This window comes from Pituophis catenifer, unplaced genomic scaffold (genome assembly GCF_029215685.1).
Source record: "Pituophis catenifer annectens isolate HBS135680 unplaced genomic scaffold, rPitCat1.0.hap2 SCAF_9, whole genome shotgun sequence".
Lineage (NCBI taxonomy): Eukaryota > Metazoa > Chordata > Lepidosauria > Squamata > Colubridae > Pituophis > Pituophis catenifer.
This window is the reverse complement of record NW_027256889.1, coordinates 6,934,648-6,961,553: the sequence shown is the minus strand read 5'-3', so window position 1 is coordinate 6,961,553 and position 26,906 is coordinate 6,934,648. Positions and strand designations below refer to the sequence as shown.

The 26,906-nt window shown below is 44.5% G+C and overlaps 1 protein-coding gene across 1 annotated transcript in view; it reads left to right on the top strand.

The window, feature by feature from the left end:
- Positions 1–20,360, top strand: part of LOC139320983 (protein BTG3-like) — a 28,930-nt gene extending 8,570 nt beyond the window's left edge. Inside the window, exons 2-5 of the mRNA XM_070949565.1 lie at positions 7,494–7,688; positions 15,392–15,529; positions 16,972–17,170; positions 18,711–20,360. Of these exons, the coding sequence (XP_070805666.1) occupies positions 7,516–7,688; positions 15,392–15,529; positions 16,972–17,170; positions 18,711–18,887 (687 nt within the window). The 5' untranslated portion in view covers positions 7,494–7,515 and the 3' untranslated portion in view covers positions 18,888–20,360. The remainder of the gene's footprint in view (positions 1–7,493; positions 7,689–15,391; positions 15,530–16,971; positions 17,171–18,710) is intronic.
- Positions 20,361–26,906: the final 6,546 nt, after the last annotated feature.

Sequence of the window (26,906 nt, the reverse complement as noted above, 5' to 3'; positions counted from 1 at the left end):
CCTTTTCAATACAAGGAGGAACCTCGATGGTTTCTTTTCTGGGCTTTCAGAGACGGAGACAAGAGAGGGGCTCTCTGGAGCACCAAGGCAGGGGTTTTGTCCTTGGCGGTGGCATCTGGGTCTCCCTCACACCTGTCTTTTTGAGACAAGGAAGACTCCAGGTGAGTTGGCTGATGCCGTTGCTAGACTAGCCGGCTGCGGTGATGGCAATTCGCCAGGTCTTGTGACTGGGTGGGGACACCCTGTCAGCCTGACATTCTTTTCCAATTGCTTCGGGGTGTTTTTGGAAACTGGCTTAATCTGGCGGGTGTACAGTACCTGGGAGCCTTTCCCTTTTACCTCAGCAGGGATGCCACACGGTCAAAAGCTGGTTAGGAGGGTACAGGTCGTCCTCGACTTACAACAATTTGTTTCGTGACTGTTCAAAGTTGCAACGGTACTGAGGAAAGTGACTTATGGCCACTGCAGCATCTCTCTCCATGGTCTTTTGATTTATGTTCCTTGCAGCACCCCAATAGCCTTTGTGATGCAAATTCAAGCACTCCACAAGCTGGTTCATATTTATGACGGTTGCAGTGTCCCAGGGGATCACGTGATCCCCTTTTGCCATCATCTGACGAGCAAAGTCAATGAGGAAAGGCCAGATTCACTTAACAACCGTGTTACTTAATTGAACAATTCGCAGTGATTCCCTTAACATCTGTGGTAAAAAAAGGGTTGCAACATGGCACAAAAAAAAAATCATTGAACTCTCTTGCTTAGCAACAGAAATGTTGGGCTCAGTTGTGGTCATAAGTCGAGGACTGCATTGTATTGTCCAAGCAACACAGTTGTTATGTACCACACCTTGGGGTCAGTCTTGATGTCCCCAGGGAAAGTGTGACCTCTCTCTGGCTAATGGTCAAGAACCAGATTTCTGGTCTAAGGTGGGAGTCTGTACAGGTAGTCCTTAACTTATGACCACAATTGAGCCTGAAATTTCTATTGTTAAGTGGGACACTTGTTAAGTGAGTTTTGCCCCATTTTACGCTGTTTCTTGCCACAGTTGTTAAGCGAATCACTGAGGCTGTTAAGTTAGTACCCCAGTTGTTTAGTGAATCTAGTTATCCAATTGACCTTTGCTCATCCGAAGGTCGCAAAAGGAGATCACGTGACCCCTGGGACACAAAGCAAATTCTGCCATGTGTCTTAAAACATTCTCACCAAATCAGATCAAAGTTTTGGGCCCTGCTCCATCTGGGAAACTTCTGGAAGCTGCAAGTGGGGAGTGGATTTTGCCTTCTTCGTTTTTTTATTTTATTTTATTTTATTTTATTTTTTGCTGTTATCTATTGTTGCGTTCACAGCAAGGTAAAATCACAGCTGCCCGTTCCTTCTTAGCTTGTCAGTGGCCTTCAATTATTCTATGATGATGGTTTCTGGCACAGGCAGGGCGATGTTTAGACTGGGATTTGACATTTTTGTACACTTTTTATCGGGTCTTTCCGAAGGACTTCGGATCGCCAGATGTTGTTATTTAATAAGACAAAGGGTATCCTTGCAGGATTAAAGCTCCCCCCCCCAAGAACAGTAAAGCCACGTTGGCTTTTCTCGCGGCTGCGATTTTTTATCAGCGCCAATATGGTTCAAGTGGTGCTCCAGATGGTTTGGGGTTGCAAACTTATCGCTATGGCTACTATCTCTGCTTTCTTTTTTCAGTTCTTGTTATGATTGTTAAGGTTAGCTGCACAGTTGTCAGCCAGATATTTTAGATGGATTTGGTATTTTTGTACCCTTTTCGAGTTCTCCTCAAGGACCTCGGATAGCTAGAGAGATGTTGTTTTAATAATAAATTCTCTACTATCTATCTAATAATACAGTGACCTAAGTTACAACGGCGCTAAGAAAAATGTGACTTATGATTGTTTTTCACACTTAACGACGGTCACGTCCCTGCAGTCATGGGATCAAAAGTCAGACATTTGGCAGTGTCCTCGGGGTCGTGTCATCATCTTTTGCGACCTCCTCCCTGCAAAGTCAATGGGGGAAGCCAGATTCACTTAACAACCACGTTAAGCAAAATGGTTCAGTGGAGATCTGCATATGTGGGACTGTTTGGGGTAGATCAGGGGTGGGCAACTGTGGTCCTTTTACAACCTGTGGCCTTCAACTCCCAGAATTCCTGAGACAGCCAAGCTGGCTGAGGAATTCTGGGAGTTGAAGTCCACAGGTCATAAAGGGGTCATATTTACCGACCCCTGGGGTAGACGGTAGGGGTGACACCAAAATATAATTTTATCATATTTTATCTATATCTTAAATTATTGTGTTTTATTCCGATTTCCCATTAGGCTGTTCTTTCATTGCAATTTCATTTTAAATTGCATTTTATCCAATTCCATTTTACATTGCATTTAATCAAAGTTTTAGTAATAATTTGTTTCTGGAACTCTGCACTTTGATATGGCCCAAGGGCTACTCAATCAATCAATCAATCAATCAATTATAAACAAATAAACTATAAACTTAACAACCACATTTCTACCTTAACGGCAGGGGATTCACTTAACCAATGTAGCCAGAAAGGTCATAAAATGGAGCAAAACCCACTTAACGACCGTGTTACTAACTTAACAATTGCAGTGATTCCCTTAACGTCTGTGGTAAGAAAGGGTTGAAGCATGGGACAAAATTCACTTAACTGTCTTGCTTAGCAACAGAAATTTTGGGCTCAATTGTGGTCCTAAGTCAAGGACTATCTATAGTAAAGGTATTGTTGCAGCCTGTGAGCTGTTCCAAGTAAAGCTGCCTTTTGCAGTTGTCCGATGGTGGCTTTTGTCAAGGCTGATGGTGTTGAAGTGGGGCTTCCGATGTCGTGGGATTGCACCCAAGGTGCTTATTATTATAATAATTATTTAAGATAGCTGGTCACTCTTGTGAACTTTTCTTTATTGTATACGTGCATAATGCTCAGATGCTTAAGACTAGAAGGGCTATTGGATATCCACAATGGAGTTCAGCAGCAATGCTTAACCTGTCTCCAATCTTCAATCAGAACAGAGCTGGAAGGAACCTTGGAGGTCCAACCCCCTGCTTTTAAGCAGAAGTCCCCATACCTTTTTAGACAAGTGACTGTCCAGTCTCTTCTTAAAAACTCCAGTATTGGAGCACCCACAACTTCTGAACTGTTCCACTGGTTAATTGTCCTCACTGTTAGGAAATTACTTCTTAATTCCAGGTTGTTTCTCTCCTTGATTAGTTTTCATCCATTGTTTCTTGTTTTGCCTTATGGTGCTTTGGAAAATAATTTGACCTCCTCTTCTTTGTGGCAGCCTTTCAAATACTGGAAGACTGCTATCATGTCCCCCATAGTCCTTCTTTTCTCTAGACTAAAGGTAAAGGTTCCTCCTCGCACATATGTGCTAGTTGTTCCCGACTCTAGGGGGCGGTGCTCACCTCCATTTCCAAGCTGAAGAGCCAGCGCTGTCCAAAGACGTCTCCGTGGTCATGTGGCCAGCATGACTCAACACCAAAGGCGCACAGAGCACCGTTCCCTTCCCACCAAAGGTGGTCCCTATTTCTCTACTTGCATTTTTTACGTGCTTTCGAACTGCTAGGTTGGCAGAAGCTGGGACAAGTAACGGGAGCTCACCCCGTTATGCGGCACTAGGGATTCGAACCGCCGAACTGCCGACCTTTTGATTGACAAGCTCAGCGTCTTAGCCACTGAGCCACCACGTCCCTAGACTAGCCAAACCCAAATCCTGCAACCGTTCTTCATATGTTTTAGTCTCCAGTCCTTTTAATCATCATTGTTACTCTTCTCTTACTTTTTCTTCTTCTGACATTTGGGGGTAGACTGCAGCTGGGCATAAGTTCCATTAGCGATCACTATCCTGATGATAGTTTTGCTTTACCTGGAGCCCTGTAGAAAGAGCAGACTAAATTAACTCTCTTTGGATACCATGAAATCTACACAGGCTGGATAGACAGTTTTTTTTTTTTTTCATTCCAATGGATGGGAAATGTTGGCTTGATCCAATCCAGACTTCCCAAATTGGGCTCCTGCTGATTTCTCCCCCCCACCCCACCCCACAACCCATCTGCTCTGTTGCTTGCTTAATTCATGTAAGTTTAGACATCCTGGCTGGGGATGATGGGAGTTGAGATCCAAGTCATCCGGATGATATTAGATTGGGGGAACAGTGTTATAATTGTCGTGTGCGTAGATGCTCGTAAAAAAATGGGAAAAAATCAGGAACCAGCCATCTTTTTTTTTTTGCCAGATTTTACAAAATACCTTGGACTGCAAAACCTGGCATTGGGGGCAGTGATGTAAGCGGGCATGGTTGCAATCCTAACAATATTCTCCTTATTTTGAGTTCTTAGAAGTCAAGCAGGGAGTGAACTTTCTGCAGGAGTGAGTTGTGAATCCCTTGTATTGCACGCTGTTATCTCGGGGAGAAAGGTCATTGCTTATGGGAAGAGTGTGTGTGTATGTGTACACAAATGAGCCCACAGTGCTGGCTCGGGCGAAAGCTATATCAAGAGGTGTCTGTCGTGGCACACGTGTGCTTGGCGCTTGTAGACAAAGACACAACTCGTTTTTCTCCCTTTTGTTTTGTTTTTCTGGCCAGCCTCTTGATGTTGCAACCGTTGTGGGTGTGTATATCTGTGTTCCTTCACTAGCAGGGACTTTTTGCTGAAACAGAAACAAACCGTTCCAGGAAACGTAGCAGAGTTTGATCACAAAGTCCTGTGACTGGTAGACCTCCGGACGTATTCTTCTTATCAGGGTTGGGGCTGTCTGTGTCTGCCTGAGCACAAAGGAGCACACCAGTCCCTATTTTGTGCAATCCTGGGCGACACCCTCCCAGCAAAAGTGGTGTTGAAGCCCCACTGTGCCCAGCTTTGAGGGATGATCCCAACCAGGTGTGCCAGAACTCCCGTCGTTTTCTGCCAGCCATCTGGAAGGGGCATCGCTTGGACCCAGGAGGCTTCATGTGAAGGACTGAAGGGGGGTGTTGTCCTCCTCATGGTTTGGAAGACTTTGTTGGGTGGGAAAGATTTGTTGGGATGTAGGATCTCAGTGTGAAGCTGTCTTGGAAGCAACCTGTGGCTTCTTCTAAAAGTTAGGCTTAGCAGAATGGCATGCAGAGTTATCTGCCATGCCCTTCAGACTGTTTGCCTGAGGTTCAATATTGACACCTCTGCTTTCTACAACCAGATGGCCCCTAAGCAATAGAATAGGAATAGGAGTAGGAGTAGGAATAGAAATAGGAGTAGGAGTAGGAGTAGGAATAGGAATAGGAATAGGAATTGAATAGAATAGAATAGAATAGAATAGAATAGAATAGAATAGAATTGAATTGAATTGAATTGAATTGAATTGAATTGAATTGAATTGAATTGAATTGAATTGAATTCTTTATTGGCCAAGTGTGACAGGACACAAAAGGAATTTGTCTTTGGTGCATAGGCTCTCAGTGTACATAAAAAGAAAAGATACGTTCATCAAGAATCCTAAGGTACAACACTTAATGATAGTCATAGGGTACAAATAAGCAATCAGGAAACAATCAATATCGATATAAATCGTAAGGATACAAGCAACAAAGTTACAGTCCTACAGTCATAAGTGGGAGGAGATGGGTGGTGGGAACGATGAGAAGATTAATAGTAGTGCAGACTTAGTAAATAGTTTGACAGTGTTGAGGGAATTATTTGTTTAGCAGAGTGATGGCGTTCGGGAAAAAACTGTCCTTGTGTCTAGTTGTTCTGGTGTGCAGTGCCCTATACTGTCATTTTGAGGGTAGGAATTGAAACAGTTTATGTCCAGGATGTGAGGGGTCTGTAGATATTTTCACAGCCTTCTTTTTGACTCGTCCAGTATACAGATCCTCAATGGAAGGCAAGTTGGTAGTAATTGTTTATTCTGCAGTTCTGATTATCCTCTGAAGTCTGTGTCTGTCTTGTTGGGTTGCAGAGCCAAACCAGACAGTTATAGAGGTGCAGATGACAGACTCAATAATTCCGCTAACTTTTTTTTTCTTCCTTATAACTTGATTCTTGATGAATGCTCCTTCCTCATGAAGCTTTTCAAGTGCGTCGAGGCTTGCTAGAATTCTCAGAATTTTTATTCCCAAGAATAACCCCTGACAGGATTCACACGACACAGACATTAGCTTAAAATGGGATTTGGTTGCTTCTGATCCAATGCCAGCCCCATAACACCGGAATATCATGTGTTTGTTTGAGTGTAGCAAGTTAGGGAACCCAGTAACTGGGTTTAAGGATCAGTGAGTTGTGTGAATCCAACTAATATTAGTGTGTAATGTTTATGAGGGAGGAAGATTGGGGAAGAGAAACATTAAAGCTCTTTTCGGCTGTGGAGTTCCAGGGGTAATTTAGGCTGGTTGAGTTTCTTTCTGCCGTGCCTACCTTGCATGATTGTTAGGGAGAAATGGGAGTGCTCCAATAGCTCGCGAAGAAAGGCTGGATATTAAACCTAACAAATAACCATCTTTTTTTTATTTATTTATTTTTATTTTTCAATTTATATACCGCCCTTCTCCCTAAGGACTCAGGGCGGTGCACAGCCAGAATTAAGAACATGAACTACAAATATTAAGAACAATTAAAATATATATAAATTTGGCCCCAAAATTTAAAAATCACAAACCAATTAAAACATTTAAAAAATTTAAAAATTTCTTCTTAAGCCAGCCCGGCTTGCTGGAAAAAGTGGGTTTTAAGGGCACGGTGGAAGGCACTGAGAGATTGATGGGGGGGGGGGGGAACCACTGGAAGATACATGGCGGGACCAAAAATGGCCGTGATATCAATCTCTTAATCCTGATATCAATCCTGATATCATGATTGATATGAATCAATCACGATAGCAAGGCTGGCTAGGGAATCCAGGGAGCTGAAGCCCACGCAAGCTAAAATAAAATAAAACCCTAAAAACAAAACCCCTAAGTTTTCATTGCTCACCGCCTCTTTGGCAAGGGTGAGTAGGGACTAGTAATCCACAAATCAGATGCCAGGGCTTGAGCAGACTCTGCTGCCCCATCTGTTGATAAGCAGCTCTTTACTTTTACCTGGGAGGGGTTGGGCTAGATGGCCTCTGAGTGACCCTGCGGCTGTTTTCCTTCGGGGAATGTTGATGTGTATATTACGTGTGAGTGAGTGAGGGCCTCCTCCGTGTGACCCAGTTGCTGCAGCCTTGCAGCCACTGATGTAACAGCCTCGCAATCTCTCTTCCCCTTCCTCGGTGACTCACTTCTTGCTCACAACTCCAACTCACCTTTCGGTGCCTCTGTGTTGCAACCTCAGAACAAAGGACTCGCTCCTCTCGAGCAGATCTCGGCCGGTCGCCCCTAGCTTGACCCAGAGAGCCCCGCCATCCCATCCCCGCTGAAGCCCCTCGGTTTTGTCTCCGCGCAGGGGCCTCCCCTCCCTCCCTTTAGCAGAGCGCTGGTCTCTGAATGGCATTGCTGTTGCCCCCGCAGGACATACGACAGAAGCGACAGGATGAAAGAGGAGGTTGAAATCGGAACTCGGTTCATCTCTCGCTTGGTGAACCGTCACGAGAAGCTGGAGAAAAACCAAGTGGAGCGCTTCGGCGAGAACCTGACCAAGATCCTGTGCGAGCGATTTAATGAGCATTGGTATCCAGATAACCCCCTGAAAGGACAGGCGTACAGGTAAGCAAAAAGACGGGTGTTTGGCTGGGTCTGATCCATGGCACGTCTTCCGGATGAGCAATCTGGTTTAATCTAACGCTGGAGAGAACAAAAAGAGATTCTAGATTGAAACCGGGTAGGCAAAAAAATAATAATAATTCTATGCTCTGTTCCTGTTGTCTGTAGACATTCTCAATCATCCAGGTCATAGTTGTCCCAAAGTTGCTTTTCAAAAGTCAACTGGAATTTTTTTTGGGGGTGGTGGTGGTTCCCCCCCTTGAAAATATTTCGCTTCTCATCCAAGAAACTTCCTCATCATTTAGGCAGAACCAAAAAAAAGTTTCATGTGATGAGAAGTGGAATGTTTCCAATAACCAAGAAAATCTAGTTTCCTTCTGGAAAACCCCGTTGGGATTCCTGATGTTCTGGAGCGATGTTTTCTCAACCTAGGTGGCTTGGAGACGTGTAGACAGCCAGCTCCCAGGTGAAGGTGAGCTACATTGATCAACAGATACGTTCAGGCCTGGCCCGTTGGGTTCCTTTGATCCTTTTTTCCTCACTGGATCTAGATTTATGGGGGAACAAGCTTGAGAATTCTGGGAGTTGATGTCCACACCTCTTCAAGCTGCCCGAGAATGGGAATCACCGTTCTAAAAGCAAATGAGTAATTTGAACTATCGAAAGCTGGCTTTGTGTTAAGCCCCTTCCTCCTGGCTAGGCAAAAGAGAAGATAGGACCTCATGTGTGTCAGGACGTGGTAGTGTAAGGGACGCAAATTTTTACAATTCGCATTGTTTTGCAGTGCAGCTTCCTGATGGGTCAGATCTACCGTGTTTCCCCGAAAACAAGACCCTGTCTTATATTTTTTTGAACCTTGAAAAAATAAGTGCTTGGCCTTATTTCCATGGGCTCAAAAGCCCAATTGGCCTTATTATCAGGAGATGTCTTATTTTGGGGGGGGGAAACAGGGTACTCATTTGCCTCTGGCCTTCAACTGCTATGGTTGAGATCCTGTGATTATTATTATTGTTATTTTTAGGATAGTTTAAAGCAGTGTTTTTTTCCTCCTTGGCACGCATCTCATGTCAAGGCGACCTGAATCTGGTGGTGTTTTTTTTTTTTTTTAAAAAAAAGAAAGCACCAAAACAACTTGCCGCCCTTTTAACTTTTGACAACATTAGATTTACAACAGTGGCAGCTTGTCAAAAGTTGTATTTCAGGGGGAATACAACTTTTGTTTAGGGTAGAAACACTTGAAGATTTCTCCCCTGCCTTGCAACTAATTTTCTGCAGGATTTACAGGACGAAGTCAGGAAAGTCAAAAACGTACAACAAAATAGAAGGGCCTTTAAAGAAAAGCCCCCCCCTCCCCCAAATCTTGTGATTAATTTTTTTTTAAAAAAAATAAATTAATCATTACACTTTTTGTAATGACACCAGAGTGATTTGGGGCCTTCAGTTGAAGTTTCTCTGTTTACGCTATTCGTCAAAGATGAAATGTGATTTCACAGCCTTTGTCGGTCAACAAGATTGTGGCGTGCCGAAATGGAGGAAATGGAAGTGGTTGCTGGTTTTTTGTCTTCTTGTTACATTTACCCTAGTTGTGACAGGAAGATGGTGAAACTTCCGTTTATCCAAGCAGCTGTCTTCAGAGTTGGTTGGGGTTTTTTTTTTTTTTTTAAGAAGCCAAAAAGCGAGCTCCTTAAGCTTCCACAAGCGGCTTAGATTTTTAATAATATTTATGTCATAACTTTCTTCCGCCGAGGCTGTTAAAAGTAAAGGAGTCTAGGATTCAAGCCAATTGTTTTGTTTTTTTGTTTTGTTTTATTAGATTTGTATACCGCCCTACTCCCGAAGGACTCAGGGCAGTGAACAGGCACAGAATAAAATACATAGATACAAAAGTTAAAAGACATAATTAAAACCAGATTAAATAATTTAGCCCGAGACAATTAAAAAATCCCAGTAATTTAAAACAGATTAAAATTTCGATTTAAAAAGAATTTTAAAACAGGGGAGAAAATTAGGCCAGGCCGGCTTGCTGGAATAGGAGAATCTTAAGAGCACGGCGGAAAGTGCGTAGATCCGGGATCCTCCGTATCTCTGGGGGGAGCTCGTTCCAGATAGTGGGTGCCCCCACAGAGAAGGCCCTCCCCCTGGGGGCCGCCAGTCGACATTGTTTAGCTGATGGCACCCGGAGGAGCCCCTCTCTATGAGAGTGTACCGGCCGGTGGGAGGCTGCTTGTGGTAGTAGGCGGTCCCATAAATAACCAAGTCCTAAGCCATGGAGCGCTGTAAAGGTGGTAACCAAAACCTTGAAGCGCACCCGGAAGACCACCGGGAGCCAGTGCAGCTCGCGCAGGAGAGGTGTCACACGGGAGCGCCATGTTGCTCCCATAACCACCCGCGTGGGCGCACTCTGCGCCAGTTGGAGCCTCCGGGTGCTCCTCAAGGGGAGCCCCATGTAGAGAGCGTTGCAGTAGTCCAGGCGGGAAGTGACGAGGGCATGAGTCACTGTGTGTAGGGAGTCCCGATCCAGAAAGGGATGCAACTGTCTGAACAAAAAAATAGGCCAGTCGGGGTTACTAGAAAGTGGTGTTTTTGAACTTGTTTGAAGACGTGTGGACTTTCAACTCCCAGAATTCCCCAGCCAGCCATGGCTGGCTGGGGAATTCTGGGAGCTGAAGTCCACAGGTCATAAAGTGGCCAAGGTTGAAAACATTGCCATATAAAAGATAAGGGGCGGGTGGGTGGGTTAGATAGAAAAATCTAGAAGCTAGATAAGGATGTGGTTTGGCCTGCTTGGTTTCAAGTTCTATGATCCTCTTTCTGACTGGATCTGGATTTATGGGGGAAACAAGGTTCGTGTTGAGAAGACACAACCTAAAGTCCATCTTTCTCCTGATCTGTTGTCTTAGTTTGGAGAGGGTCACCACAGCCATTGATGGTTCTTCTTAGGACAGAGTTTCCAGCATTACACCGAGCTCTAATCTAGCGTGTTTGGATGAATTATTGAATGAACCTGGATAAGCCCTTCTCTGGGCCTTCTCACCAAAACAGAATTAATAGAGTTGGAAGGGGCCTTGGAGGTCTTCTAGTCCAACCTCCTTCTCAAGCAGGAGACCTTATACCATTTCAGACAAATTGTCTGTCCAGTCTCTCATTGAAAGCCTCCACAACTTCTCCTGCACCATCTAAGAAAGATGGTGGCGGCACGGATGAGTGGCCAAAATTGTGGAAACCTTTTGGGAAAAGTGTATTGTCTAAAACTAGCTAATAACACCACTTTTTTTTTTTTTGGAGTAGTAGTACCCTAAAATTATGTATTAATGGAAAGATAATTTAACCAAGAATGTAATGCAATAACTTTTATGAAGGATTTGCTGTTAGAACAGCAGTTGCAGTATAAAGAAGAAAAGTGAAAACACATAGAAAAAACGAGATATAGAAAAATTATCACCATGTCAGTTAATACTCAGTTGGGTAACTTTTAGGATGAATTACGGCCTTACAACGTCTTCCCATGGAGTGAACCAAGTCTTTGAGTTCTGCAGCTGTTATAATGTGAAACCAAGATTGAATGATGGCTTCTATTAACTGGGTTTTATTGCTGGGTTGCTTCTGACTAACCAGTTTCTTTAGTCAGCTCCATAGATTTTCAATTGGGTGAAGGTCTGGGCTCTTCCCAGGCCATTCCAGCAGTGGAATAGGATTATCTTGAAACTCCCAAAAAAATAAAAAATGGTGTTATTAGCCATCAAACCTCAAAAATACACTTTTCCCAAAAGGTTTCCACAATTTTGGCCACGACTAGGTGGTGTGATTTCAGGCTGCTTCAGATTGAGAAATCACAAATCTTTAGAAAGGACGAGCTACTACGTCCGTCTTTCAGGATATTCCTGTTTCCTATTATATTAAGGCAAAAGAGATAACGTGCTTAGTATACGGCATAGCAGATGAACCACAGGTAGTCCTTGATTTATGACCGTAATGGAGCATGGGATTTCCCTCGTAAATCATGACGGTTATATGTCAAGGCCCTCAGTTCTCCCTCCCTCCTGCTCATGGCAGCTTGAAAGCTTTGCAGGTTGACAGCCCCCACATAACTGGACCTGATTTTATTTTATTTTTTCCTGGTGGTTGCTAAGTGAATGTTGTGGTCGTTTAGCGAATCGGTGTACCTATGGGCATGCTAGAAAAGTCTGGAAAGTGGCAAAAAATGCTCACCAATTATGGTCACATAATGACCTGCAGCTCTGCAACTAACCATAAAGGTGAGCCCCTTGCCGAGCACCTGAAATGCAATCAAGTGATTGTGGGTTTGTTTGCAGTTGTTGGAACTGGGGCAGAGGTGGGTTTCAGCAGGTTCTGAAAAGTTGGCTGAGCCCAAGGTCGCCCAGCCAACTTTCATGTCTAAGGTGGGACTAGAACTCACAATCTCGTGATTGGCCCAAGGTCACCCAACTGGTTTTCATGCCTAAAGTGGGACTAGAACTCCCGTCACCTCATGATTGGCCCAAAGTCACCCAGCCGTCTTTCATGCATAAGGCGGGACTAGAACTCACAATCTCGTGATTGGCCCAAGGTCACCCAACTGGTTTTCATGCCTAAGGCGGGACTAGAACTCCCGTCACCTGATGATTGGCCCAAAGTCACCCAGCCGTCTTTCATGTGTAAGGCGGGACTAGAACTCACAATCTCGTGATTGGCCCAAGGTCGCCCAACTGGTTTTCATGCCTAAGGTGGGACTAGAACTCCCGTCACCTGATGATTGGCCCAAAGTCACCCAGCCCGCTGTAATACCTAAGACAGGACTAGAACTCACCGTTTCCTAAAACCGGAGGGAGGGGGGATAATTTCATAAATGGGCGCTAATACACAAAAAACTATTTCTTGGTCACATCCAGTTCAGAGGTGGGTTTCAGCAGGTTCTGACCAGTTCTGGAGAACCGGTAGCGGAAATTTTGAGTAGTTCGGAGAACCGGTAGTAAAAATTCTGACTGGCCCCACCCCCATCTATTCTCTGCCTCCCAAGTCCCAACTGATCGGGAGGAAATGGGGATTTTGCAGTATCCTTCCCCTGGAGTGGGGTGGGGATGGAGATTTTACAGTATCTTTCCCTTGCCACGCCCACCAAGCCACACCCACAGAATCGGTAGTAAAAACATTTGAAACCCATCACTGAACTGGGGTGTAAGTAACTTTTGGGGGGGGGAGGCACCATAAATTTGAGGGGTCACTAAGCCCTTGGTTGTAAGTCGAGGCCTACCTGCACATGAAATGTTAAAATCTTGCTTCTTGAATCATGAGTACTAGGAACTTGGATATTTTAAAGTTCCCATTTAAATAGGAAAAAGAAAAAGATTGGCCATTAATCCTCCCTGTGGGTGGGGGGGTCACTTCCTGTTCTGCAGCCCAAGCCCACTCTTCGGCCCCCACCTAGCCTTTTTTAAGTACACCGTGAAGCAACAAACAAAAGTACAAACAGCAAGCAAAAAGTTCCTTTCTTTCTTTCCTTCTTTCTTTTTTTTTTTATGGAGTGTTTTGTTTGCACAGCCAGCTGTAAAATAACTGTATTGTACATTTCAAGGCTATGTGTAACTGATAGGCACAGTTTGCATACTAGTTTGGCTACTCGGGTGATTATTAGCCGGTCACACCACAATTTTGTGTTTGCTGTGTGCCCCGCCTGGATCTTGTTGTTGGCAGAATTGCTCGGGGAAGCTAAGCTCTGCTTTTAAACAACATTATTTTGGTTGTGTCAATGCCGGCCTTGAGAGCTTCCGAGGGACGGAGGAAACATCAGGATTTGATTCCAAAACGAAGATCTGAGTCAGCACCAGTGGTGGGTTCCTCCCGGTTCGGTCCGGTTCGGCCGAGCCGGTAGCGGTGACGATATGACGTCACCGAACCGGTTCTCCCCCCCCCCCCGCCCTCCCACTCACCCACCCACCCACCCACGTTATTCTTACCTTTTATTTGGTCCCACCCCCAATCTATTGCTGCCTCCTGAGTCCCAGCTGATGACTAGAGGGAAAAAAACTGTTTAAACTCTTGCCGCGGGGCTTCAAAGGGCCGTCCTACAGCTGATCAGTGTTAAAAGCAAACAAATGAGTCGGGTCGTAAGTGCAAGGACTGGTCGTAAGTGCGAGGACCTTCCAGAAATGACTCTGACCAGCTAGCCACGCCCACCTAGTCACATGACCTCCAAGCCACACCCACAAAATAAAGCCACGCCCACAGAACCGGTAGTAAAAAAATTTAGAACCCACCCCTGGTCAGCACCTCCTATCTTCATTGAGGTGGCCCTTACTTTGAAGCCTCCAGAAGTTGTAAATGCTCCAACGCTGGAGGTTTTTAAGAAGAGAATGGATAACCATTTGTCTGAAATGGTTGTGAGGGCAGTGATGGTGAATATTTTCGACACCGAGTGCCCAAACCGGAACGCATGCGCATGTGAACGCACCGAACACCAGCTGGCAGTTTTTCAGACCGTTTGGGGGCCCGTTTTCAGGGTGTTTTTTTGGCCCAAACAACACCCTGAAATTGGCCTGAACAACACCCTGAAAATGGTCTGAAAAACCGCCTGGTTTTTGGGCATTTCCAGGCCGTTTTCCAGCACTTGCAAAGACCAGCTGATGATGGCGCGCATGCCCACAGAGAGGGCTCTGTGTGCCATAGGTTCACCATGACGGGTGTAGGGTTTCCTGCCTAAGCAGGGGGTTGGACTAGAAGACCTCGAAGGTCCCTTCCAACTCTGCTATTCTATTCCATTCTAAATTCCCAGCGAGACACTTTAGGTGTGAGTCTTACAAGAAGTGGATAGCCAGATGTGTCAGGACAAAACAATGCCCAGCTGTTTGGATGCATGTTCAGCCAAGAAGACATGCTCTCCTCCTTAGATAAAGCGCTTGGATTAAATCTCCCAAAGGTGCTTTTTCAAAAGGCAACTGGACTTTTGTTTTTGTTTTTTTCTTGAAGGTGTTTTGTTTCTTTATCCAAGAAGCTTCTTCAGTTCTGACTGAATGGTGGAGAATTGGAGGATTTATATTCCTTGCAGTCCTCTGATCGTTCACACTCTTTCTGAGAGTCGTTGAGTCAGAACTGAATAAGCTTCTTGGATGAGAAGCGAAATGTCTTCAAGGAAAAACAAAGGCCAGTTGCCTTTTGAAAAACAATAACAAAAAAAACACCTTTGGGACAACTATGAACTGGATGACTAAGAATTTCCATCAACACTTATCCACAGACAAAAACACTGGGAGCCACAAAACCTTTCTGACTATTTTTTGAGCAGAAATGTATGTAGTTGAATTAATATGTAGCACATATGTAGTTGAATTAAACATTCTGTTTTTCTTCTGAAACTTTTCTTTTCTTGGATTTATCCATGGTTGGCCTACCGGGGGTTGAAAAGCTCAATAAAATCATGTGCCGGCAGGTGTCACACATTGCCGGTTGTGACGCATATTTTGAATGACAAAGAGCGGCAGCAGAGAAGTGAAAGAGCCACATGCGGCTCCAGAGCTGCAGGTTGCTAACTCCTGCTCTAGTGGAATCCTCAAGAAGCAAACTGAATAAAAGTGAATAATTCCAATTTTTTTTTTAAAAAAAAATGTCTTTTGTTTTTTGATATGGTTCCTCCCTTTCAATCTACGGCCGTAACTAGGAATCCCCCTTGAAACGAAATCTTTTCTGAATCTTTTGTCTTCCTTTTTCCCCAGATGCATCCGGATCAATAGAAAGCAGCAGGTTGATGATTCCCTCCTAAAGGCCTGCACCGCCTGCGGTCTGGATTATTCAGAATTAAAACTGCCCAGAGAAATTTCCATCTGGATTGATCCTGGTGAAGTTTGCTGCAGGTTAGTATCTCAGGCTCCATCCTGTCATTTCACCTATGCCTAACAGAACAGAAGAACAGAGTTGGAAGGGACTATAGAGCTATAGGACTATAGACTATAGCCGTGATGGCAAAGCTATGGCACGCGTGCCACAGGTGGCACACGGAACCATGTCACCTGGCACGCCAGCTCAGCTTCTCTAGGAGTCTCTGGAGGCTGGGGACAACAAAAAATGTCACTTCCTGTCCAACTGGAAGTTGGGAAACGGGCCGTTTCGGGCCTCCGAGGGGGTGGGGAAGACTGTTTTTGCCCTCCCCAGATGCATAGAGAGGATCTGGAGCCAGGTGAGAAAGAAAAAGAGGCCTACTGGGCCATTGTGTGCCAGGAGTAGGGTGGGGGATGGGGGCGGGGAGGTGGGGTTCATGCATGCATGAAAGGTGGGGCGCATAGAATTATGGGTGTGGGTACATGCATGCTTGCGAACCTCCCCCGCCGCTCCCCCTTCCTGGCACGCGATGGCAAAAAGGTTAGCCATCACTGGACTATAGGGACTCCATAGACCAGGGGTCTCCAACCTTGGCAACTTTAGGACTTGTGGACTTCAACTCCCAGAATTCTTCAACACAGCATAGCTGGCTGGAGAATTCTGGGAGTTAAAGCTGCCAAGTTTGAAGACCTTTGCTATAGACTATAGGGACTCTATAGACCAGGGGTCTCCAACCTTGGCAACTTTAAGCTTTGCTGGCTGAGGAACTCTGGGAGTTGAAGTCCACAAGTCTTAAAGTTGCCAAGGTTGGAGACCCCTGCTATAGACTAGAGAAAGTCTATAGAGATTCTCAGTTATAGAATAGATAATAGAATTCTTTTATTGGCCAAGTGTGATTGGACACACAAGGAAATTTGTCTTCGGTGCGTAAGCTCTCAGTCTACATAAAAGCTATTAAGTGATAAACCATGATCATCGTCATCTTAAAAATACATTCATCATAAGATACAACACTTAGTGATAGTCATAGGATACTAAATAAGCAATCAACACAAATCAATGTTTTAATATGGCTGTACACCGCCCTGAGTCCTTCGGGAGAAGGGCGGTATAAAAATTTAATTAATAATAATAATAATAATAATAATAATAACAATAATAATAATAATAATAATAATAATATCATACTAGGAAACTAAATTAAAACAATCTGGGTCAGCTGGCCAGTGGGAGGCAGTCGTGCATGCTGAGCTGGGCAACGGCTCACGTGCCCACAGAAAGGGCACCATGCGCTGGCTGTGGCACGGGTGCCATAGATTCGCCATCACGATCCTAGAGGCATCAGCAAAGGGGTGGTTGACTTGGATTTCCTCCTTCACCAACCCAACCCCCAAATCGGAGCACCTATTGAATTTTAGCCTGTTGAGAGCCCTGGTGGATGATAGGCTGAGCTTTCCCACCCGTTCTGTTCCTCCAGGCTTGGTGAGAACAACCAGTACTTCACGGTGAAGAAGGAGGAGAACACCAGTGGGAAATCGACACCGGAGCCAGAGACCTCAGATTATCACTCAGAATCCCCCTCCGAGAATTCAGAAGATGAGAGCCTGGCCAAGTTTTCTAAGACAAGATATCCGGACAAAAGTCGGCCGGCTGGGAAACACAGTCCCACCACACAGGTGAGAGACCTCAAGGACAATGCCTGGAGTTGAGAGTTCATTGTTGTTGTTGTGTTGAGCTTTAAGAAAAAAAAAAATGTCTCCTTTGATTTGCTTCTGCAATGTAAACTGGGAGGCAAGACGCCCTTGAAGTCTTTTATCTCCCAGTAAGAAAACCGTGGCATCTCCACCCTTGGTTAAACGTTCAAATTAGCTCAGGGCCTGTTGGTTGTAATCCAGCGAAGCAAAGTTCAGCTTCGTGTGTGGCTTGTGCTGCTGTTACAACCTCTTGTTGATAAGATGCAAATTCCTTGGAGCGAGCCGACTCGGAGGCGGGGTGGAGGGGGAGGGAGGTCACTGGATCTGTGGCTCAAAAGTGGCACGTAGGCAATCCTGAGCGAAAATCTGGGGAAAACATTCTGAACGACTGCGAGACTTTAAAAATGCCACGGTTGTCAATATTACTGGCCTGCGTAAGAGCAGTGCTCCCAAACTGAGACAAAAAAGGGGGAATATTGGTTTCGTTCAAGGGTCTCCAAACTTTTGTAACTTTGAAGACATTGTGGACATCAACTCCAGAATTTCTCAGCTGCCTGGGGGAATTCTTTGGAGCTGAAGCCCACAAGTCTTGGCTTAGTTGGAACACAGATCTGACTTTGGCTTACCCCACATCAGGGGTGAAATGCTCCCAGTTCGGACCGGATCACCCAATCCGGTAGCAATGGTGGCAGGTGGTTCGGAGAACTGGTAGCAAAAATCCCTGTGCCCCCCCCCCCCCATGCCCAGCTGAGCCGCGCAATCATCAGAGGCTTTTTTTTAACTTTTAAAAGCATTTTTTCTACAACCTCTTTGGCTGAAAAAATGCTTTTAAAAGTAAAAAAAAAAAGCCTCTGATGATCACGCGGCTCAGCTGGGATCGCCAGAGGCCTTTAAAAGCACTTTTTCTACAAACTCTTCGACCGAAGACGTTGAATGAAAAAAAAAATGCCTTTAAAAGCCTCTGAGGATCCCAGCTGAGTTGCCTGATCGTCAGAGGCTTTTAAAAGCATTTTTTCCTGCAACCTCTTTGGCCGAAGAGGTTGTAGAAAAAAATGCTTTTAAAAGTTTTTTAAAAAAAAAAGTTGGCCACGCCCACTCCATCACATTACCCCCACACACCGAGCCACACCCACAGAACCGATAGTAACAAATCTTGCATATCACCACTGCCCCACATGTTTACCTAGCTAGCTGAAAGTCAAACCAGGATTAGACCAGTATTTTGATAATGAATCACTGGGAAATTCCAGAAATTTTTAAGCTGAACTGGGAGAAACAACTTTTTGGTGGGACCTGATAACAAACCACTTCCACAGAAACCCTGGGAGCTGAATTCAACTCGCCTGGAAACATGTTATCTTAATTATTAGGCTAGGCTTGATTTGATTCAGGTTGTCCCAGTGTGTTGGGTTGGGCTCATTCCCTTCTTTGTGAGAAGATCTGATGGGTTGCGAGCCTTTTTGAGTCTCCAGATGTAGCTTCTGGGTTTTAACCCTCCTTCTCTCTCTCTCTCTCCTTCCAGCCTACCCAGTATTTCTACGTTCCAGCTCCTCTTTGGGTTCCTCATAGTGTGGTCAGCTACATCCCAGCCTACCAGCCTGTGTTCTACTACGTTGACGTCCCCCCAAAATCCCCTGTGCCCAGAAAACCCAACCCAAATCTCGTGAGACGCCTTACCAAACGGGCCTCCAAAATCTGAAGATGCAGGAGGCCGAGTGGACATCTTGGTCCCTCACAACATCTCAAGTCCTATCTAGAGTTTGGCCTTATTTTCACTGACATTGGGAGCTTGGGGGAAGAAAACAACTGTTTTTTTATATTCTCTTTCAGGTGGTTGCTAACTCTTGGCAATTCCCCCTCCCCCCCGGGGGGGAACTACCAAGAGTTATCCTCTTCACCTCGCCCCCCAGACCGAAAGATGGGGGTGGCACTGCCTTGTTTCTATGGTGCCAAACAAGTGTAGCATTAGCATTGTATATTATTTAGCACTTCAGCGTAGTAGGGAATAAAACTGGAGACCTGGGTTTCTCCTACGTTGCACTCAGCAGGGGAGTGGGATCTAAGAGTTAGAGCAGGACGCGGAGGGGAACGAGGATGGGAAAAGGTTCGGATGTGGAAACTGAAAGAACAAGAGGGGAAGGAAAAACCAGGTTGACAGGCTTCTGTGCCTAACCAACTTTGCTTAAGGTATTTACTGCTTCTGCCAAACCTGGCTAATCATGACTGAATTACGTGGGTGTATCCTGTGATTTTTAAAAAAGGATAACTTAAAAAACCATATATATTTTTTTTGCTGCTATCAGCAGAGAAGGAGATTCCCCTTTGTTTCAATCATTCATTGACTAGGAAGGAGGCAATGGCGAGCCACTTCCAAAAAACTTTGTGCCAAAAAAACTTCGTGCCCGTCTCTTGAGAATTGGACATGACTCCTTAGAAAAAGAAAAAGAAAGAGATTAGGGAGGAAAAAAAAAAGATTAGTAATGATTTTTAGAGTCTATTCTTAACCCCCAATAAAATCATTTGTTTTATCCATAGTGGCAAGCGGAAATGAATTTATCCTGTTAGGATCCTGGCATTGCCAAGTTTGAGAATCCCCAGCTAATCCTGTTTCTCTTAAGAATGAAATGTTTCTCTTAAGAATGACTTAAAAGATTGTATTGTGAATGCTTGTTATGTATTGCTCAGCTATTATCCACGCCTTCAGCTTTTGAACTCTTTATTTCTACATTTCCAAATACTTTGTTTGCAATTGAAGGGCTTGAAACTAAAGGGGGGAAAAAAGAGACCCAATATTTTGAAAATAACCCTTTTTTATACCTGAAAGCGATTTCTGTCCTTGCAAAGAGTGAGCAAGTTATATACAAGGCTGCAGAAATAATACTTACCTACCTCAAGGGATGATGTTATAAGGAGGGATGAGTGGGAACAGTTTAATTATTGCTATTATTATTGTTATTATTATTATTTTAAAATATTTGTAGCTTCTCTGGAAGGACTTGTTGATGGGCAAAGTATTATTAATGATGATTAATATATGTCTTGTAAATAACAATCAGGGACAAATTTTTTTTTGTTTAATTTATAGAAGCAATGAAATTGTGTAAATAATATATTACACCTGCAAGCTTGTTTTTACGCACCATTGATACAATGTATTTTTTTGCTTTTTATAAGATGCTTTTTCTATAAAACTTTTTAAATGAAATATTAAAAACAATAAAGGATGAATAATAAATGATAGCTTGGACTGCTGGTTTTGTGATATCAGTGTAGGTGAACCAATGAAATGAAAATGAAGCTCCCTTTTCCCTTTCAATCAAGTTTTGATTCTTTTTAAAAAAAAAAATTTATACATTTCTCTTTGATATACATAAATGCTTAATAAACAGTGTACTGTCTGGGTTAATTTAGTTATACATAATAATACCATAATAATTATTATTTACTTGTACACAGTGGTATTCTTCCAATTTCTAATTTCTACCTCTATTATCTAACCATTGATAAAACAAATCCCATGTTAAAAAAATATTCTGTATCTTCTTTATCATTTATCTTTAATGCTAACCTATCCATTTCCGCACTGTCTAGTATTTTTTCAATTATATTTTCCTCTGTAGGAGTTTTCTCATTTTTCCAATGTTGTGCCAATACAATTCTCGCTGCCGTCAAAACATGTAGTATTAAATATATATTCCCTTTGTCATAACTTTTCTGGTAGAATACCTAACAAAAATATTTCTGGCTTTAAATCTACTGTATTTTTGGGAGTTTAAGGCGCACGGGAGTATAAGACGCACCTTAGTTTTTGGAGAGGAAAATAAGAAAAAAAGCTGATTGGCAGGTGGATCGGCTTCCTGGAATACCCCCAATCAGCTGTTCCCAGAGGTGAATTTTAGCAACAGGTTCCTTGATTGTGAGCTCTGTGCTTTGCTTTTTTCTTTTTCTTTTTTTTTTGTGCCTCTGAAACTTCTGAAACTTCAGAAAAAACTTTTTCCTGCCTCTGAAAGCCTCCAAAACAGCTTCAGAAAAAAAGCCTCTGAAGCTCTGTTTGGGGGCTTTTTTTCTGAAGCTTCGTTTCTGATGCTTTTTTCAGCCTCTGAAACCTCCATTTGAGAAGCTGAGCGGGGCTACATTCGGAGTATAAGACGCACCCAGATTTTCACCCTCCTTTTTGGGGGGGAAAATGGTGCGTCTTATACTCCAAAAAATACGGTATATGTTGCTTTATCATTCTCCATAAGCATGTATATATTTTCGTCCAATTTTTTTTTTTTGAGCCCAACATTTACGTCGCTAAGTGGGGACATTGGTTAAGTGAGTTTGGCCCCATTTTACGACCTTTCTTGCCACAGCTGTTAAGCGAATCACTGCAGGTGTTAAGTTAGCCGCACAGTTATTAAGTGAATCTCTGGCTTCCTTATTGATTTTGCTGGTCAGAAGGTTGCAAAAGGGGGAATCATGTGACACCCGGAGCGGGGACACTGTAACCGTCATAAATAGGAGCCGGTTGCCAAGGATCTGAATTTTGACCACATGACCATGGGGATGCTGCAGTGGTTGTAAGTGTGAAAAGCAGTCACAAGTCAAATCAGAGCTGGAAGGGACCTTGGAGGTCTTCTAGTCCAGCCCCCTGCTCAAGCAGGAGACCCCATACCATTTCAGACAAGTGTCTGTCCAGTCTCTTCTTCAAAACCTCCAGTGATGAAGCACCTACAACGTCTGAAGGCAACTTCTGTTCCATTGGGTGTCACGTTTTTCAGTGTTGTCGTAACTTTGAACCGTCACTAAATGAACTGTTGTAAGTCGAGGACTACCTGTACAGATAGGCCTTGAATTCAGTGGTGAAATCCACATTTTTTTTTACTACCGGTTCTGTGGGCGTGGCAGAAGAAGGATAGTGCAAAATCCCCATTCCCTCCTCACCCCTGGGGGGAAAGGATATTGCAAAATCTCCATTCCCACCCCACTCCAGGGGAAGGATACTGCAAAATCCCCATTCCCTCCTCACTCCTGAGGGGAAGGATATTGCAAAATCTCTATTCCCACCCCACTCCAGGGGAAGGATACTGCAAAATCCCCATTCCCTCCTCACTCCTGGGGGGGAAGGATACTGCAAAATCCCCATTACCTCCTCACTCCTGGGGGGAAGGATATTGCAAAATCTCTATTCCCACCCCACTCCAGGGGAAGGATACTGCAAAATCCCCATTCCCTCCTCAGTCCTGGGGGGGAAGGATACTGCAAAATCTCTATTCCCACCCCACTCCAGGGGAAGGATACTGCAAAATCCCCATTCCCTCCTCACTCCTGGGGGGAAGGATATTGCAAAATCTCTATTCCCACCCCACTCCTGGGGGGAAGGATACTGCAAAATCTCCATTCCCACCCCACTCCTGGGGAGAAGGGTACTGCAAAATCCCCATTCCCTCCTCACTCCTGGGGGGGGAAGGATATTGCAAAATCTCCCTTCCCACCCCACTCTGGGGCCAGCCAGAGCCAGTTCTCCGAACTGCTCAAAATTTCCACTACCGGTTCTCCAGAACCTGTCAGAACCTGCTGGATTTCACCCCTGCTTGGATTACAGCCATTGGTTTAACAACTGTTGAACCAATGGCCCTGAAAAAAAAAAAACTACCAACTTGTGGCCGGTCCTCTTAATTACAACCATTGCAGCATTCCCACAGTCGTATAATCCTCATACAGGTGTGTTGGTAACTGGCGCCTATTTATGATGGTTGTCAGCATCCCAGGGTCACCTGATCTCCATTTTCAACCTTCCCACAAAACAAAGTCAGTTTACTTAAGGACTCCATGGTTCACTTAGCAATTGGCCAAAAACAAAACAACAGCAATTAAATGGGGCAGGATTTTTTTTTTAACAACCCCTTGCTTAGCAATAAAAAGTCTGGTCCCGATCGTGGTCATAAGTCAAGGACTTTCTATATACTGAGCTAAAAAAGAAAATAAAAACAGCCAGGATTGTACAAATAATTATTGTCCCCGGTGCATCACAAATTCAGCCTGAAAGCGGGAGACTACACTATCTGCAGTTCCACCAAAAGCCACCAGGGGAGGCTGCTTACTTCTAGCAGAGGGTAAAACGTTCTTGCAAGGCTGATTTTAGGTCCACCCAATTCAGCATTAAATCCGTTTGTGGGACTTCTGCTTCCATAATCCTCAGCCTCCCTGAGTTGGGACTCATGAGAGCTGAGGTCCACCCCATCTCTGTCCGTAAGCTCCCCAAATGGTTTGGGGTTGCCCCTTCCTTCTCCAAAATCCCATTTCTCAAGGCCAAGATACATTTTGGGAATTGCATCCAGATACCTATGGAAGACGGATAACCACAAATAACATGAGACACATAAGGAAAAAAAAAAGAGATTTATTTTATATATGTATATAGGTGTGTATTTGGACCTATGTTACACAACTGGACCATAGATGGGACTTGTGTCGAGGTATTCAGATTCTGGAATTGGATTAGATCACACAATTTGATGGTGTGGATGGAAGTTGTGAATACTGGGACTGCCAAAGAAGAGGAAGAAGAGGAAGAAGGTTGCAAAATTGGTCCAAATGGGGCACCTATAACAAAAGTGGTTCAGTTTTCTGGCTTAGCCAAATGAATAAAGCCCCTAAAACAGAAGTATTCAAACGTGGCAACTTTAGGACTTTTCTACTTCAACTCCAACAATTCCCCAGCCAGTCATGGCTAACCCTAACCCTAAACTAACCCTAACCCTAACCCCAGTGGTGGGATTCAAGTAATTTAACAACCGGTTCTCTGCCCTAATGATTTCTTCCAACAACCAGTTTGCCAAACTGCTCAGAAAGTTAACAACCGGTTCTCCCGAAGTGGTGTGAACTGGCTGAATCCCACCACTCCCTAACCCTAACCTTAACCCTAACCCCAACTCCTAACCCTCACCCTCACCTAACCCTAAACTAACCCTAACCCTAACATAACCTAATCTAATCTAACCCTAACTCCTAACCCTCACCCTAATCTAACCCTAACCCTCACCCTCACCCTAACCTAACCCTAACCCTCACCCTAACCTAACGCTAACGCTAACCCTCACCCTAACCCTCACCCTAACCTAACCCTAACCCTAACCCTCACCCTCACCCTACCTAACCCTCACCCTCACCCTCACCCTCACCCTCACCCTCACCCTAACCTAACCTAACCCTCACCCTCACCCTAACCTAACCCTCACCCGCTCCCTCACCCGCACCCTCACCCTAACCCTCACCCTAACCCTAACCCTCACCCTAACCCTCACATTCACCCTAACCTAACCCTCACCCTCACCCGCACCCGCACCCGCACCCTCACCCTCACCCTAACCTAACCCTAACCTAACCCTAACCCTAACCTAACCCACGCTAGCTGGGGAATTGTGGGACTTGAAGTCCACAAGTCTTAAAGTCGCTAAAGTTGGATACTTCTGCTTTAGAGTTTACTAGAAGATTTGTTTCCTTTCTGAATGCTGGAAACAGCATCGATGAGTCCCTTTTCTTGAAATGAAGCTTTCCTTTTACTTCAACAAGACGAAAGTCAGCAAGCATTTCTCTTGCAAGCTACACCTACTGCCAATGCAACTTCTCTATTGCTCTAGGGCCCAAAACTCCTCTTTTGCTTGGCTTCATCTTATAAGGGGCATCCGACTCCTGAAGAACCTGACCTCATCTGCTCACCTAGGCCAGGCCTTGTTCTTGTCCCAGTCCATCCTCGCAAGTCTGCGATAGATAGGTGGATGAGGGGACGGGGACAGCCAAGTGAGCCGTAGCCTTTGACTCAGTTTTTGTCTTCCGGTGATTTGCCTGGACAAATCCTTGCTGTTTTGTTGGCAATTTTTTTTTTAGAAGTGGTTTGTCGCTGCCTCCGTGTTAGAGCAGAGGGAAGGACCAGCCCAAGGTCACCCAGATGGATCCATGCCTAACGTGGGAGTAGAACACAAGGTCTCCCAGCTTCTCCCCTGATCTCTTAACCAGAACATCAAACTGCCTCTCTGTTTTTACTTCTTTAGAGATCACAGATTTAAGAAACAGTACACTCTAGTGGCTAAAATTTTGGGTGCTAACTTTGCAGATAGGGCGTTTGCACGAATTCCTAGCATGAATATTTATTTCTTCGTGTTTTTTTTTTTTTAGAGATTCTCGGTCATCCTGTCCCAAAGGTGCTTTTTTTTAAAAAAAAATTTTTTTTTTTAAATTTGATTTATATGTCGCCCTTCTCCGGAGACTCAGGGCGGCTTACAATGCGCTAAGCAATAGCCTTCATTCTTTTGTATATTTATACAAAGTCAGCTTATTGCCCCCACAAACTGGGTCCTCAACTTACCTCCCTTAGAAAGGATGGAAGGCTGAGTCAACCTTGAGCCTTGGCGAGATTCGAACCTGCAGTAATTGCAGGCAGCTGGTCTTAATAACAGGGTGCTTTAGACCACTGTACTACCAAGGCTCTCAGGCTCTCCTTTTTTTCAGGAGGCAACTGGACTTCCTTGTTGTTGTTTTTTTCCTTTTGAAAACGTTTTGCTTCTCATCCAAGAAGCTTCTTCATCTCTGACTGGATGGTGGGGAATGGAAGGATTTATATTCCTTCTATTAAACTGTTTGCAAGGAATATAAATCCTTCCATTCCCCACCATCCAGTCAGAGCTGAAGAAGCTTCTTGGGTGAGAAGCGAAATGTCTTCAAAAGGAAAAAACAACAACAAGAAAGTCCGGTTGCCTCCTGAAAAAAGCACCTTTGTTTAAAAAATAAATAAATAAATTCCAAAGCATCTTAATTTATGCATAAGGGAGAATTCAAGAGCTCTCTTCCTTTTCCAAACCAGGGGGAATTCTCAAAGTGGCTCTGGGGAAATTATTTAGACCCAAGGTAGCGTAGCTACCGTAGTTCTCGACTTAGGACCGCAATTAGGAGCAGAATCTCAGTTGCTAAACAAAAGGGTTGCTAAACAGAATCGAGCCTGATTTTACAGCCTTTTTAGCCGCAAGGTTGTTTTGTGAGTCACGCAATGGTGGAGCAAATCTGAGCTCCTTCCATTGACTTTGCTTCTCAAATGGTCACTAAACGAATGCTTGTAATTCGAAGATTACCTGTTTATCCACAGTCTTTTCCCATGGGTGGGCTTTGTTGGGTGGGCGTGGCCATGGTGGGCGTGGCCTAGTTGGCCTTCCACGGTGGGGGAGGGGTGGTGGTTTGCCCTCCCTGGGTTCCGGAGGCTTTCCTCGAGCCACTGAGAAGGCGAAAACAGCCTCCCCAGGCTCCGGAGGCCCTTTGGAGGCCGGAAACAAGCCCGTTTCCGGCCTTCCTGAACTTCTGGTAGGCCCGTTTTTCGCCCTCCCCGAGCCTCTGCGTGTGCCCTGCAGTTACTTCATCCAAAACGGGCTGCTTGGGGACTCCTGGGAGGGGCAGGGTGGATGGGGCCAGCCAGGAGTGGGATTTGGAGGTTCTCTGAACTGCACAGAATCTTAGCTAGAGGTTCTCCCGAACCCCCAGCAGCCTGTCCCTCTCTATTCCACAGTATTGCCAAAGGCCCTAAAGAGAGAGCTCCAGAAATATATCAGGATCTCGACACATAAGCAATGAGCACATTACTTTCCCTTTCTTTTGTAAAGCATTAACTTTCTATTGTCTTTTTTTTGTTTCTTCCCACCAGCTAAAATTCAAAAGTATTCTTTAGCTTCTCAGCATGGGGGGGACA